The sequence below is a fragment of the Eublepharis macularius genome, chromosome 6 (genome assembly GCF_028583425.1).
Source record: "Eublepharis macularius isolate TG4126 chromosome 6, MPM_Emac_v1.0, whole genome shotgun sequence".
Lineage (NCBI taxonomy): Eukaryota > Metazoa > Chordata > Lepidosauria > Squamata > Eublepharidae > Eublepharis > Eublepharis macularius.
The window spans coordinates 115,711,683-115,728,915 of record NC_072795.1 but is presented as its reverse complement, the minus strand read 5'-3'; the positions used below and the strand labels follow the sequence as shown (position 1 = coordinate 115,728,915).

At 44.2% G+C, this 17,233-nt stretch overlaps 1 protein-coding gene across 1 annotated transcript in view; it reads right to left on the bottom strand.

Annotated features, from left to right (window-relative positions):
• The window catches only part of CTNNA3 (catenin alpha 3), a 1,107,197-nt gene that overhangs the window by 811,474 nt on the left and 278,490 nt on the right, over window positions 1–17,233 (bottom strand). The window contains exon 7 of the mRNA XM_054983955.1: window positions 8,231–8,434. Coding sequence (XP_054839930.1) covers window positions 8,231–8,434 — 204 coding nt within the window. The remainder of the gene's footprint in view (window positions 1–8,230; window positions 8,435–17,233) is intronic.

The following is a 17,233-nucleotide window of genomic DNA, read 5'->3' as shown; positions in this document are numbered from 1 at the left end:
CTGCACTTGCATTAATCAAAATACATACCTTAATTTGGGGGGAGCGGGAGATCACAGCCTAAATTTTCCATTTTATGAGTATGGTATATGCTACTGCAAGGAACAAGTGATAACACTATTTATAATTCCAACAAAATTTCTCAAGGCTCTTTTACATCTGCACTGCTTCATTTCAGAGCAAACTCGCACAAAGAGGACATCTTCCCCAGATTGCTGTCCAGGCTTGCCAGACAGTACCAGGCAACTGGTGAGAGGATGAGGGGCGGGGTAGTATACCAGCCAAAAAGAAAAAGAAAAAGAAAAAGAAAAAGAATGCCTCATCTGTTCAGAGGAAGTTCTTATAGAGTTCTCGTGATTCCTAGTGCTGACGCTCAACTCATAGACCAAGAAAAAGTCTGGAATATCCCACACAACTTCCTTTAACTCAGTCTCCCTAAACAAAAAAGCATATTGTGCAGGTGGCACAGAATAAACACTCCTGTGATGGGCCTCAAAGACTTTTAACTCTTCTTGCATTTAAAATAATGACAAGATGGTATCTATCACATCACTTATACCTTATCGAGCACCAAAACCGTCCTTTATGTTGGAGACAGTGGCCATTTTCACACAACTGCGTGCAAAACACCCAGAAAACAACGTCTTCTTGCGTGAAATCATGCCAGGAAGACGCAATTTTGTGCAAAACTCCCGGATGACAGCGTCTTCCTGACACAATTTCGTGTGAGAAGACGCTGTATTCCGGGTGTTTTTCGTGATGTCCCAGGTGCAGGTAAGACGTGTGAAAATGGCCAGTGTGGGCTTGCTGGCACCTATTTTCACTGTTGGTGGGCTTGCCCTAAAGTTTATACATTTTGGGAAACAGTCTCACACCTCATATACAAGATCACTGGGTACAAGGTTCCACTGCAACCAGAAACTACATTATTGAATCTATGGGAAGATGCTGAAGTAACAAACATAAGAAAGGAGCTAATATTCTTGCTTCTTTCAGCAGCTAAGCTACCCATAGCTTCAACATGGAATAAAGCTAATCTCCCACCAGTGACTCAATGGTATAAGAAAATTTGGGATGTCTTTATAATGGACAAAATTGCAGATCAGCTCTCTTCCATAGATAATGCTCAATTTCAATATAAATTGTTAAGTTTGTGGTACCCGTTTTTAAACTTTATGACTAGCCAAGACCAGACACATGTTTTGGACTCGCTGGTTTGCGGTATTCTTGTAACTCATGTTTTTGAAAAACTGCCTTATTCTGCTTTGTTTAACAGTGTTATATATTGATTCCTGTTACAATTTAAGCTTCTTTGTACTGGAGACTTTGTAGTTGGGGGGAGGGTTGTTTGGTTCAAATGTTATTAAAAATGTTAAAATTGAAAATAAAGTATTTGTATAGAAGCTGTGTCTTTATTGACATTGCCTGAAAGAGTTAATTTGTTTTTCCTCCTATTTTCTACAGAACATATCAACTTCCAAAGCATACAACCCCAATCTCAATCTTTGTTTGCAAAACCTCTTGTAATAAGAATGTCACAGCAGTGATACAGAAATCTCCATCATCTAGGATTAAATCATTCAGGAAGAACTGGAAGTCATTCGGTATGTCTCCTCTTCAGTCGTACTTGAAAAGCTTAATGTTTCCAAGCATGTCACAATGAATGAGTGACTGTGACCCCACAATGTTTGGCTCATTTGGTAGTTCTTGTTTCTCTAAATCAGAAGATTTCCTCTCTTTGGATCACACAATTTATAAGCAAAAGGTTCTTCCCGCTCTTCTGAATGAGGGAAATCAAAAAGGCAGTTTTTGCATTACAATACCCATAAAATGGTCTCTCTTACCACCAACAAGAGGGACATGGCCTTCTCCCCAGAGAAAGAAAAGATGAAATAATACCTGGGAAAGTGAACAGCAAGTTTTTTTCAGAACTTCCAAGGCTATGAGAAAACAGATAAGCTCACTAGTGACTAATACCAATATTTTGTGAGTACTACAATCCTCTTCAGGCAGAAGAATGGCCTATGAACAGAATTCCTTCCACAGAGTACGAAGCAGGGAGAAGAATTCCCAGTGCCACAGTTTCCAGGGAACTTTCTTTTCAAAAAATAAACTGCACTCTCCGAAAGGATTGTTTCCGATGGTTAGCCATGTTGGTCTGCAGTAGAAGAGCAAGATGATTCAAGTCCAGCTGCACCTTACAGACCAACACAATTTCCAGTGTATGAGCTTTTGCAGGTCAATGCTCCCTTCGTCAAATATCTGACAAAGGGAGTTTTGACTCTCAAAAGCTCAAATCCTGGAAATCTAGTTGATCTCTAAGGTATAACTGGACTTGAATCTTGCTCTCCAAAAAGAGGAGCTGTTTTCCTTTACCATCTGTTCTATAAGAGCTCTCTCCCTATCACAGAACCACCTAACCAATTCATCAGAATGAATTTAATATACTCTCTACTAACTTTAACATCCAAACTGTATTGGCATGGGATAAATCATCTGTCCATCCCTATATGGTACTTTAACCTGCTAGCAAGACCTATTTCTTAAAAGCTGCCATCACTGAAAATGTTATAGGTCCTCTGGATGCTACTAAAACCCTTGCAAGATATAAAAATTATTTTGAAGCTGCAACATCCCTGTACTGGCCTGTTCCACCATTCCCCTTCGCTATATTTCAACCAAACTCCAATTCTTTTAAAAAATGTGTAACCAAGCAATCTAAGCTGTATCTCATGTAAAATGTGAGTGCAACCCATTTCTTACTTTTTACCCAACTCTTATTTCATAAAATATAAAGCAGCAGCAATGCAGCAAAACTTCCTTCACTGATCGGAGAAAAGACATTGCCTACATTTTTGGTTGAATGGAAACCGTTTATAGACTTTTTACATGAAATTTATAGTAATGACTTGATGATAGCTGGATTTATGGATTAAGAATTATGAACAATAGAAAAAAGAGAACTCATGTTTAACATAAGTGTGACTTTGAAAATGATATATATTTGTATTGTCGAAGGCTTTCACGGCCGGAGAACGATGGTTGTTGTGGGTTTTCCGGGCTGTATTGCCGTGGTCTTGGCATTGTAGTTCCTGACGTTTCGCCAGCAGCTGTGGCTGGCATCTTCAGAGGTGTAGCACCAAAAGACAGAGATCTCTCAGTGTCACTGAGAGATTTCTGTCTTTTGGTGATGGCTGAAGATCTCTTGGAATTAGAGCTGATCTCCACAGAGATCAGTTCCCCTAGAGAAAATGGCTGCTTTGGAGGGTGGACTCTATGGCATTATACTCTGCTGAGGTCCCTCACTTCCCCCAACCTCACTCTTTCCAGAATTAGGGTTGTCAGTCCCCCACTGGGGGGAGGGTGGGGGATCCCCTGCTCCCACCATCCCACCCCTGCTCCCACTTAAATGGACAGCAGGGGAGGAACACGCCTCTTGGGGGTGCACTCCCAGGCAGTGCTATGCATTCCCGTGGGCCCAATCTGGTGCAGAGTATGGGAGCACTCCGAGTCCTGAGCTCTGCAGTGGCCCAAAACAAGCTGAATGGGCCTGAATCTGGCCTGATTTGGGCCTGATCCAGCCCAATTCAGTGCTCCCAAAGGTGGCTGCAGCCCACACAATGATGTCACTTCCCAGAAGTGACATCATTGCACAGGCTTGGAGCACGTGTGTGCATAGTGCACATGAGGAAGGAGGGGGAAAGGTAAGCGCCGGGTCCTCCACCTCCCACTGGGAAGGCAGGGGGACCTGGCAACCCTATCCAGACTCCACCCTGAAAATCTACCAACCTGATGCTGGCAACCCATATAGATACACAGATTAGATTTTAGATTTTTCTGCAAACATGGGACTTCTTTCAGGTTTGTAGAGAAATCCCCCTGATGTGTCCCCAGATCTGTTTTGCAGATCTATTGATCCACATGCTGTGACCCATTTCAGAATTATATATGATATGCCCAGTTCACATGTTATACTCCTGCATGGATATTCAAAGATAGAGGAGGCCATATGAAGTATAGAATACAACATTCAAAGTAAGTAGAAACTTGCCTAGCGAGGGCCATATGTTCTTTGGGCCCTCTTTGTCACCAGTACAGTCCTTACAACATTTTTTAAAAGTGTTCACACTTATAAAGTCAATGCCATAGTGATTTCTACTCACCTGTCTTGCTGCCATTTTTTACTGTCTCTCCAGTAACTAGCACCAGGCCAAGTTAATGATGGTTATGAAACTTGTCCTAAAATTCTATGAACTCCTGGTACTGACAGATGTTCCAGCTCCAAGAAACTATTGCAAGGGGGAAAGCCATACCATCTAGTGCTGCTCAGTCAGAAGAAGCTGTATTTCTGGTGTAAGCATGCAACTTGGGTTCTGCACAGGGCTACCAGCCTCAAGGTGGAGCCTGGAGTTCTCCTAGGATTACAACTGATCTCCAGACTGCTGAAATCAGTTCCCCTGGAGAAAATGGCAACTTGGTAGTGGGGAAAAACAGACGTCCTAGAGTGGCATCACATCCCCAGTAAGTTCTCTCTACTTCCTCAACTCCACCATCTCCAGGCACTGCCCCCAAATCTCCAGAAATTTCCAAAGCCTGAATGGAAACCCTAGTTCTGCACATAGTGCAGACCTTGCACAGTAGAAACTTTCTGGTGGGTAGTTATGTTGGTCTGTAGTAGAAAAGCAAGATTTGGGTTTTCAATCAATAACAATATTTATAACAACTAATGATTCCTGAAATTTCAGAGCAGTATGATTTGGAACAATCATGATGCCTTTTAATCTCAGGGTTTTTTAATTAACATTGCAAGAAGGCTCCAGATATGCAGTAACACATAGGGGCCATCACTGGGTTTTTTCCCTCTCCGTTCTAACCATGCCAACATGTGAGAGATGTCCCATGATCTTCTTCATCAAAGAATACAACCCAAAAGGTGCCCATGAGACACACTCAACAATGTTAGTAATCAATACAGATTTCCAGGTACAAAATATAGTGCATCTAGAGATCCCAGGTCCCCCAGTGGAGGAGGGGTTCCACCACTCCCACCCTCTACCCCCCACCACCACCATGCACCTGGCTGGCAGGGGGGAAAGTGGGAAAGAGGCCTCCCAGGGTGGCACAATGATGCCACTCCTTGGGCCTGTTTGTGGCCAAATTGGGTCTGTTTGGGGCCCAAATCAGCCCACTGAAAAGCACTTGTGCACTCCTGCAAGTAACGTCATCACACAAGCTCTGCAAGCATGAGAGCACTCTCCAGGTGACACAAAGATGGGTGCCAGGACCCCTCTTCCGGTGGGAGGGTAAGGGGACCTGGCAACCCTAAGTGCACCCAGCACTGCAACAGAAACATTTCATTGAGGAAGTTTAGTTTATTTGATATTTAGCACACACACACCCCTGCAAGCAGGCTCAGGTGGGTTATAACAGCAGTAAAAACATAAACAATTTTAGAAAATAATCATACATAAAACAATAACCAATAACTGTAAAATATAAAATAACAGTTAAGCAGTACTAACACAAGTATGCCATCTGATAAACAAATTGAATAAAACACTGTAGAGACCAGGCAGCACAGATAAATGGACAAAACCTGTCAAGATCTAAGGCAGCAGAAACATAGTAAGAACAGAGCAAGAAAGACCAGCCGGACAGTTTGCTATCGCCTCAGCCACAGGACTGGTGGAACATCTCTTTTACAGGTCCAGTGGAACTACAAGTACGTCTGGATCCCACACAACAAATTAACAAAACTACTTTGATTGCTCATAAATAACGCAGCAGACCCACTCCCAATAATCTAAGACAGCTGAGCTGAGCATTGTAGACTTCAGACAGACAAATAATGGAAAGAATCAACCAAAAAAATCCTCTGTTGTCATTTCTGCATGCCCTATCATCGTGCAAAACTCATGTAACAAGGGCGTCTTCATGGCACGATTTCTGACGTCATCACACCACGATAACCATATTCATAGCACGATGATGTCAGAAATCGCTCCATGAAGATGCCCTCGTTCCCTGACTGTTGCGCGACATTAGGACATGCAGAACCAACCAATATGTTTCAATTTCAAGTAATCTGGTTGCTATCACAAGCACTGTAGATGACTTTCTACAGCTAAGAACAACACTGAACACTCTAGATCAGTGGTTCTCAATCTTTTTGGTATGGTGACACACAAGTTCAAATTTACTTGGTATGGTGACCAACTTTTAAAAAGAGCATGCACGGATCAATAAAACTGCAAGAGCCTGAAATCCACTTTCACATGATTCACAACCCATCCTTGGGTCTGGACCTATAGGTTAGGAAACATTGCTCTAGATGATGGGTACAAACCCAGTGAAATCAAATGACCTCACACAGCTAGACTGAGCATCTATAATTTGTGTTGCTGAGACTAAAGAAAGAAAATTTCAGCTACTAGCCTATACTAATTCAATAGAATTATAATTCAATAGAATTATACTCATAGAACTATACTCATTCAATAGAATTATTTCCCAAATTGACTTTTGAATGTCCTTTACTACATCTGTCCAACAAAGGGTATTATTTTTCTCAGACTGAAAAAAAATACTAGCATTAAAAATAGAAAGCATAGCATAGGTAAATAAAATTACTCAATCTCCATCCAAAAATATAATCAGAATATATTACAAATATTTCAGATTTGTGTTAGACATTCCTAACTAGGGGTGTGCAATTCGGGTTTCTGATTCTGGATAAATACCTGAATCGGACCAGGTTTGGAAAGATTCGGAATTTCCTAATTGGGGCCAGCATCGAGGGCCTGATTCAGGAATCCTGAATCAAAGTTTTCCGAAGCGATTTGGATTGCCTCAGAAAGCTTCAGGCTATTTAAACCCTGTGCCCTTGCTCCAGCTGACTGGGGGGCTCCACCAGTCAGCTGGAGCAAGGGTGGGGGGTTAAAGTTTAAAGTGCCCACTGCACTGCTTACAAGCAGCACAGGGGGCACTTTACGCTTGCACCCTTGCTCCAGCTGACTGGTGGACTCTGCCAGTCAGCTGGAGCAACAGCTAGGGAGTTAAAGCCCCCATGTCATTTGCAAGCCCCCCCCTTGCTCCAGCTGAGGCACCTGACCAGCTTCACTCCCAGCTCAGCCTGGGAGCGCCGAGAGGTGGGCCCATGAAGACCCCATCCAGGCCAGGGCGCCCAGCCAGGAGAGCTGTGATACGGTCATGTGCAGCCCCTGCCGTGCCTGGCTGGCCTCCTTCCCCTTGCAGCACTGGAAAAGCTGCAGGGTGGGAGCATGGGGCCCTGGCTGAGCCACAGCACTTGGCCGGGCTGACTGCCATGTCAAGCATGCATGGCCCAGCTGATCCGCGGCCCACTGCCTCCTGCCTGCACTGTCTGCAAGGGCTGCAGGCAGGCATGGCAGGCCCAGTGCCCATGGCCCCAGCCGGATTCCTTCTCGGTGCTGCCTGGGAGCACCAAGGGGTGGGCAGAGCTGGGGCCTGCCACCACGATGGGGCACCAAGCCCATGCGACACCATTGAGCTGTGCCCGCTGCCAAGGCCAGCCAGCCCATGCCGCCCACAGGATGCAGGGCAAGTGTGCACAGGCCTAAACCTCCGCCTTTGCTCCAACTGACTGGAGCATACCGAAGTGGTTTAAATACCTGAATCCCTAAGCGGCTTGCTGCTTTGGGATTCAGGTTATTCTAGATTGTTTTCCCACTTCAGGTGGGAAAGCGGGATACCCAAAGCAGTCAACCAGGCACACTCCTATTCCTAACTTCAGCCCACCCTTGACATATTGCACCCCTTTGAATAACCAGACTGAGAAATCCAGAAACTAAAATAAAATGACTTCCTTTAGTGCAGTACTGTCCAAAGATTACTGCAAAGGACTCCAGAGAGGCAGTATATAAGTTCCTTAAATAAATGCCATAGGTATTAATAGAAACCCCTGTCACCTATAGGTTTGTAAGACACCACAAATGATTAACAGCATTTTAAAAATTCTACCCAAATATTCAGTGTTCCGTTTCCAGAGTGTTTTAATCCATTCAATTAATTAACAATGCATTACAATGCATTACATTAATCAACTAAACACTGCATCCCTAACATCTTCCAGAAAACTTCAACTAAACAGAATACACTGAGGAAAGTCCGAGGGGTCCAGTAATCATTGGACTAACTTCACATAAAAAACATAAACCACAATGAGAAGTATGTGCAAAGGAGCCATTCACTTACATTGGCCATGTACTCTGAAAGAAGATCTTGGAGAGCCTGACGAATCATGTTGCACTCAGTGATAACGCGCTCCCGGTGAAGATCACGTGTGCAGGAAGAATCTGCTAATAGTGCAGCCCCACTGATAATTCCTTCTAAACGCTGTTCTAACGATGGCCTTATTTTGTCATCCTTCAAAGCAAGGGGATCCAAGGCAACTAAATTCTAAAGGAAAAAAAAATAAGACTAGTACTCGTAACTTTAGGCCTCCTGTATGTATAACTAAATCATTCATGCCACTTTCCTATTCAATATGCCCATCATCCTTGACTTTTGGTCTCTCCAACTGTCACTTTGGAAAGAGTAAGAAAATCAAAGATTGAACTTAAAAAGGATTTATACTGGTCTAGTTCAAAAGTCTTTTCCATTCAACACGTTCTCATCTACATCAGAGATGACACCAAAAACCTTTTGAGAAACTATCAGGGCAAACCAGTTGACAAAGCTATCTCAAATGAGTAAAAAAAAAACCAAGAACCCTTTTTATTCTCAGAGTTTCCGATCATTGTACTTTTTATAGCAGTCTAGTTGTAACCAGTTTGCAGAGGCAGTAAAATCTTTGTAATTTGACACTTGAGTTTCCTGAAAACTCAGTTATTGGTGTCATCCAAAAGAAAAGCTCCTACCCTCAAGTCAGAATGCAAGCACAAGATGAAAGCCTCCAGTTGCTTTGGGGCATTCTAACACCTGGCACTGCCTGCTGACATCATCCTTGGTTGGACTTTTGGATGTTTTATGACCCTTCTTCTTCCTGAGATCAGCTTTTCTAGGGTTTAATCCTGGGAGTTCGATTAAGGACCAGCTTGATAGGTAAAGGCCTGCTTGTGATATCTCTCTATCATAACAGGCTCCATGGCTAGGGGGAGGCATAAAAGTTCCACCAGGCATGGGAGCTGTCGCCATGGTGTTCCAAAGGGCACAGAATAGAGTTGCCAGTCCCCCACTGGGGGCAGGGGTTCCCTGCTCCCACCCCCTACCTGGTTGGCAGGGGAGAACAGGACTCCTGAGGTGTGCTCCTGAACCACGCAGCATGCTCCCACATGCTGCAGTGGCCCAATTCGGGACCAGATTGGGCCTGATTTGGGGCTGAATCAGCCTGGATCAGGCCACTAGTGTATAATGGAAGCTGCTATGGTTCCCCATTGAGGAGAAAGACAGGATATGACATTTGTTATAAATCTGATTTTGCCGGCAGTTCACCAAAAAAGGATGATTGCTGGTGCTGGTGCTTCATTGAGTATCACTGCAGGAGGAAGAACTGCTCATTCAGTATTCAAGCTACCATTAAGTGCAGCGATCAGGGACAGAACCCGAGTATTTATACAAGCAGGAGGAGCTCTCCTCACCTCTTTCCAGCCAAGCATTCCTGCCAAAAACACCCTCCTCATCTACTCAGTTTGCACAATTGGTGCCTAATTTTGTAATTTCATATCTGTCTATCAATACAGGATATGTTTCTTACATCTGATGAAGTAGGGTCTAGTTAGCAATAACTTCATGTCACAATAAATCTTTAGCAATTAAATCAATAAGAAATCTATTTCAGTTTACACAACAGGGGCAAAATGTAGTGATGCTGGATGAGAAATACTGAGATCATTGGGATTGATTTTGCTGACTTTTTTTAAAGATTATGTCATTTGTCATATAACATTAAGTTTAATGCCTACAGTAGCAAAGTAGTATTAACAAAGGGATATTAGATGTCCTACTGATACAATCATAATAACCTACTACTTGAACAGTGTTTAAAATGTAATTAAAGAACGGGAAAGGAGTTCTAACTTCTGTTCCACATTGAGACAGATTAAGACAGAATGTTAAAACATACTGACATTCCATTACCAGCCATGTAAAGGGTGGTGCAGACTTTGACGGATCATGGGGAAATATTAATTTGACCCCCTGTTCATACTATTAACCATGGTTTACTGCTGATTAAATGTATTCTAAGTTACCAAGCAGGATAGGAATGAGTTGAGACCAAAACTTAAAAATAAAGAGGGCAGAACACAGAAAAATTAGACGGTGGGAGGAGAGAGAAATGAAGGCAGATCATAAAAGGAAGACAGTGAAATTGATGAGAAAAGTGTGGGAAAGAGACAAAGAAATTAAGAAGAAAAGTTTGTTTTATTTGCTACTACTCACTGGCCACTTTCACATGTTCCAATTTGTTCAAGTTTTCCCTGTCCCAAAGCCACATCTGCCTGATGCACTTTGAGAATTCACTTTTCACATACATCATCTTCATGCATGTTTTGTGGGTGTTTGTCGAAAAAAAAGGTCCCAAAATAGGAAAATGTGTTCTTTATCTGTGCCTTGTCACAAATGACATTGGCACATTCCTGCCCAATTTTCCTTTTTTTTTTCGAGCGCATGAGGGATTGCGCTATACCATCGTCATGTCTTTCAGCTCCAGTAGAAACTGGGCATGCATAGTACTCTGTTCTCTACCATTGATCTCCCACTCAAATTTTTAAATGCAAAAGTGTTTAATAAATATGCGAACAGTAGATAAGCATGATCGCACGATTCCATATCCTACTATGTAAAAAGCAAACCGTGGTCCCCCGACCACTCACTCCTTATCCCCATTCAGGCACAGTATGCAGGGATAAGAAGTGAGTCAGGAGCAAAATGGTCTGTCTCTCTGCTGCCTCCTCAGGGCTTCCAGAGGCCCGGAAAGGCTTAGCATGGCAGTGAGACCCTCCCAAGGTCCCACAGAGGCCAGGGGGCAGGGCTCCCCACCACCTCCACAGGCCTTGGGAGGGCCATGCACAAGCCGAACAGCAGCTAAGAGGCCAGAGGAGGAGGGAGCTCCTCCCCGATCCCCTCCTTCAATTGATGCCACAGGGGGAGGCATGGGAGGGATGCTGCTGGGGTCCATTGTATTTTCCCAAACAATGGGCCTTATTGCTAGTTTAAAATAAGATCAGAAATGGCATTCTGTTCTCAATGTTGTTCCTAGACTGATAGTCTGATTGCTGAGTGTTCTACTGTAGCAAGCCCTACAATATGATTCCCTTTGCATACATAGATATCGTAATAGCGCAAGGACCATTTTAAAAAGTTTAAAAGGGGGAGGGGAATTATATGATTGCACATGCGAGCCAGACGCATGTGTGATGTTTAAAGAAGGGGTAATGATGAGAGGAGGGGTTGGAGATTTGTGGGAGGGCTCTTCTGAAATGCAAAAAAGCCTCCGCATGCATTGATATGGTAGGATAATTGCGCAGAAAACCTGTATCAAAAATAAACACAGACCAAAACAAGTCTTACAAAAAAACACTTAAAAACTGGGATCATCATGATCCGCTCATGCATGGGAACCAATGACGTGTGTAATGAGTGAGATAACCCACTAGAGTTCCCTTGGCAGGCCGTCCCATTAAGGACACGTGGAAGTGGCCAGTGCAGGACTACCCCTTTGCAAGAACTGGCTGAGTAGACAAAACTATGGAACTGGGGGGAAGGAAAGGAATAAGGGAACAGACTGCTGGAAACAACAGCCTTATTAGGAGTCCGCAGCCTGGCAATTACTGTGCTTGATGGTCTTGCCTGGCTTTGAGGCTGACGATGGGCTTAGCAGCATCTCCAGATAGGCAAGTGTTTGCCTCCGCCTCACTGTAGTAAACTTTGCAGAAAGGCACAGCAGGCAAATAGTTAGAGCTCCTCTTCTTTACTCTGCTCTGCCATACCTACCCCCCTAGTGGCTGCAGTGCAGAACTGCACTAAAAGTAAAATAAACTGAAAGGTATTCATTGGCTGCAGCATGAATCTGGTTTTGCAGGCTCTCGAGCTAACTCAGGCCCACCAAATTTTGTACCCAAAGTTCCCCTTGCCCTCATCCCTGTATGTGCTAGTTTTCCTGAGAGACATCCTACTTACAGTTATGGCAGAAATGCATAGCCTATAGTTCAGCAGTTTCCATCCTGCTCCTTCCTTATCTCAGCATTGTGTGTTATACCTTGATTTGATTTGATTTATTGGATTTTAACCCACCCTCCCAGCAAATGGGCTCAGGGCGGATAACAACATCAGATTCATATACGATAAAACACTAAAAGCATAATAAATATACAATAAAATAAAGTCAAAGTCAATAGAGATAGGGTTAAAACCAATTTTACCAAATTGCACCACGCAATATAGCTCAGTCATTGTGAGGTCAGGCACAACAGGCTGCCAAGACATGACTAGCCAGGAGCAGAGCAGCCCTAAAAGGCCTACAGCAGGAAGGCCAGCCAGGTAGTTCATCCATGCCTCAACCACAACCATAGGGCTGGCAGAACATCTCCATCTTACAGGCCCAGCGGAACCGCAACAAGTCTCGCTGGGCCCTGGTCTCAATAGAGAGTTCCACCAGGCTAGTGCCAAGGCCAAAAAGGCCCAGATGTAGGACCTCTATCTTCATAGGATTCAATTGAGACTGCTTTAACCATCCAGTCTCAGCCTCCAAAGCCCTGGCCAGAATATCTGGAGCAGTATCCGTCCATCTGTCCAATAACAGATATAACTGGGTGTCATCAGGGTACCAATGGCAACCCAGCCTGAAGCTTCACGCCAACTCAGCAAGGGGGTGCATATAGATATTAAATAACATTGAGGAGAGTATCGCCCCTGAGGGACACCACATACCAACGGGTAGTGGGTGACAGCTGCTCCCTAAGCACCACACTCTATCCTCAACAATGGACAAAGGAGATTAGCCACTGCAAGGCAGTATCCCCTTACATTGGCGAGGTGGGTCAACAGATCATAGTCGACCATATCGAATGCTGCCGTGAGATCCAATAACATCAGCAGTGCTGACCTGTCCCAATCCAGGTACCTACGAAGATCATCTGTGAGGGCGACCAATGCTGTCTAGGTCTCATGGCCAGGGCTGAAGTGGGACCGGAAAAGATCTGAACAGAAACCATTTTTATAAGAAATTTAGAAGGAACACATCAAGAGGTACTTATTCCATGTATTGTTATGCTGAACCTGTGAAATAGTTTCATTTGCAAAATGAAATTATATTGCTTTGTTTATCAAAAGGCAATGCCAATTTCATAATGTATAAATTAAGCAAATCACCTTTCTAATTCATGAAATGGCAATAGGCATTAGAAATTCATCAAGTTACATTTCCTTTATAATTTCTTCTTTTTTATGTACCCTCTTCTCACAGCAGGGAGATGGTGCCTGATTGCAAAGGAAAATTGCACACTGGAAAGAGAGCTCAACTGGGAATATTTTCCAACTACAATAGAAATTCATGAAAATTAGCAATATTTAATTAACCAAGAAATATCTTTACTATGCCTTCATTCGCAGAAGAAAATCAAAGAAATGCAGCACTGCAATTAGCTTTTAATTTGGAAAAAAAGTATTTGGAGGCTCTGTGTTCTATAATGAAAACATACACATTTGAAATACAGAGTCTGCAGAAACAAAATCAAAAACTTAAATAGCATTTTCAAGGGCCGCCAGAAGCCTCTGCAATCAAATGGAGCAGCTAAACTAGGGCTGCCAAGTCTTGAAATCCTTGAGCAATTTTGCAGGGTGATACATAGGGTTACCAGGTCCCTATACCCTCCTGGTGGGGTATTTACTGGGAGTCTTCTTATTGTGCATGCACAACACACACAGACACACTCATGGCGCTGATGTGATGACATCACTTCTGGAATCTGCCCCAAGAAAAGTGGGGAGCACTCCCACAGCCGGCGCAATTATATCACTTCTGGAAGTGATGTTGTGTCTGCTGGAAGCGCACACACCATGCGTGTTCCCAGGGGGCCTGCTGGTTGTGGGTGCAGATCCCCTTGATTGCCAGAAACCAGTGGGTAAGCAGACAAATCACCTGGAGATTGCCAATCACTGTTGGGCACCTGGGAACCCTATTGGTGCCTGGAGAAGGTGGAGTTTGGATAGGGGAGGGAGCTCAGAAGGGACGTGGTGCCAGAGTCCACCCTGTGAAACTGCCATTTTGTGAAGTGGAATTAATCTCTAGTCTGGAGATCAACTGAAATTCTGAGAGAAGTCCAGGCACTACATGGAAGTCGGCAGCTGATCATTTAAACAGCGGAGTGGTGGGGAAATGGCCATTTAAACTATTGGTGGGGCTTGGCTGGCTGGCTGGGAGTTCCAGGCCAGCCAGCCAAGCCCCACTGTTTAAATGGCTATTTCACCACCGCTCAGAGCGGCTTGGCCCCATTTACATGGGCCTCATTTAAAGAGTGGGTGAGGCTTGGCTGGCTGGCCAGGATTTCTGGGCTGGCCAGCCAAGCCCCACTGTTTAAATGGCCATTTCCCTGCTGCTCGGAGCAGCGGGGAAATGGCTATTTAAAGAGCGGGTAAGGTTTGGCTGGCCGGCTGGAAACTCCTGGCCGGCCAGCCAAGCCTCACCTGGTCTTTAAATGGGACCCATTTAAATGGGGTCAAGTCTTGCAGTTTAAATGGCCATTTCCCCGCTGCTCTGAGCAGGGGGAAATGGTTATTTAAACTGGGGGGGGGGCTTGGCTGGCAAGCCAGGAACTCCCGGCCGGCCAGCCAAGCCCCACCCACAGTCTAAATGGCCATTTCCCTGCTGCTGGGAGTGGCCATTTAAACAGCCCTGCTGTTTAAATTATCAGCTGCTTGTCAGTGATCTCCCTGACAAGCAACTGATCTGGGGGTTGAAATGCCCCTTTTCCTGCCGCTGCTAAGTGCTGGAAAGGGGCATTTAAATCCCACGAACCACGAACCATGAACCGGTCCATGAACTTGCCCCAGTTCATGGGAGTTTGTGGTTCCTGGTTCATGAAAACGCCATGAACCACGAACTGCATGGTTCGGTTTTTTCGTGGTTCGTGCCCATGTCTAGTCTGAATCCTCCACTTTAGGTAGAATATGATGCCATACAGTCTACTCTCTGAAGCTGACATTTCCTCCAGAGGACCTGATCTCTGTGTGCAGAAAGAACCCTAATGTGGAAGCAACCTTAGTTCTACTCTTGCAATGCAAATGTTCCAACATAGACTTCCGGTTTGGGATTCATGGAGGTCTAACGCAGCTCCACTTGCGGAGCTGACCGGACTGCCGTTTTAACCGGCCGGTGGGGTGAAAATAGCCCACGGCCGACTGCTCTCAGGCGGGGAGCAGGCAAAGAACGCTCAAGACCCTAGGGTGAGCTAGATCTCGGACGAGGGGGGGCTCTACACAACGGGTCCCCTCCCGATCCTTGAGGTCCCACCTTGCGACGGGTCGGCTATAATCTCTGCGGCAGTTTTGGGGCCAATTCGGCTGGCATAAGACCTACATACCCAAGCTTCGATTGGGGGAAGAAGCTGAGAGGAGAACTTAAAATCGAAACAGCGATTACAACCCGAGAAAAGTGAAGAGAAGGTAAAGATCACTATCTTCCGATACGGGACAGATTGATAAAAACAGAGAAGGAAAAAAGTAGATTTTTAAACTGCAACAGACTAGTGAAAAGGAGGGGAAGACTCGGCAGGAATTGTATTTGAAAAGAGACTAAGCTTAAAGAAGTTATTAAAGAAATTGGACTATTGTTTTGAATACCTGTGGCTTTGGAGCTGTGAGAAAAAGACACCATCGCGAGATCTGCTGTGGGAAGACGGGAGACAGGAAGTGCGTAATAACAATAGAGTGGCTGGAGAGAAGCGGCCCTTGCTGGAGGGCAGGAAGTAGGGAATCGCCATTTTTGAAAGGGGAAGGGTCGCGGCTTCGCGGGTCGCGGATAAAAACTTGGATAAAAAACTTTTAGATATGATTAAAGAACTTAAGGACACGAAATTGGAGCTGATAAAAGAGGTCAAAGAGGTTACACAGACAGTAAAATCGGAGCTGTCAGAAGTGAAAAAAGGCATGGAAACAATACGAAGTGAATTACAAGGAACGCAGCAGAGAGTTAAAACAGTAGAAGACGCGATGGAGAATTTAGCAGACACGCAACAAACAGAGATGAGATTGGTGAAGGGGAGAATGTCAGTTGCAGAAACTAAATATATGGAGAAGCAGCTACGTTTTCGCGGCTTGCCAGAAGTGGAAGGGAAGTCAGCGCAAGAACAGATGACTGAGGTGTTGGCTGAATACCTGGGGAAAGAGGAGGAGGAAGTTGTGGCTATCCTAGACGTGGCATACCGTGTGAATTCGAGAATTGCAACCCAGAGGAAATTACCAAGAGATGTGATTGTGCAGTTTACAACACGAAATATGAAAGAGAGGATTGTGACAAAACAGTTTCAAGATCCATTGGAGATTGATGGCAAGACGATTATTATAATGAAGGAATTGCCCAGATCAGTGTTATTGGACCGGAAAAAATATAAAGTGCTAATTCAGACTTTGAAGGACATGAAAATCAGGTATAGATGGGAGTTACCGGAAGGAGTGTCCTTTGAGTTTGGAGGGGCAAAAAAACGCATCAGATCTGAGCGAGAGATGGAGCGATTTATTAAGGACAATGAAAAAGACTTACCATCAAGACTATGAATATGAATATGAATATGGAGTGTAAAGTATTATCTTGGAATGTAAATGGACTAAACTCACCGAATAAGAGGAAAAATATTTTTCACTGGCTACTAAAATAAAAATGTGATATTGTTTGTTTGCAAGAGACCCATATTAGAAAACAGGATGTAAAATATTTAAAATCTGGAAAATTGGGCAAAGAATTTGCAGCGGCCTCCAACAAGAAAAAAAGAGGAGTGGTGTTGTACATAAAAGAGGAGCTACAGCCAAAACTTGTTATGAGAGATGTGGAAGCTAGATTTGTAGCAGTGGAATGCATTTGGAATTTAAAGAGAGTGTTGGTAGTCGGACTTTATGCACCTAATGGTGCAAAAGAAAGCTTCTTTGAGGATTTAAGGAAGCATTTAGACGATCTTACATATGACCAGATAATTCTTGCTGGAGACTTCAATGGAGTGACAGACTTGGAACTAGACAAAAAGACTACAACGGCACAAAAGA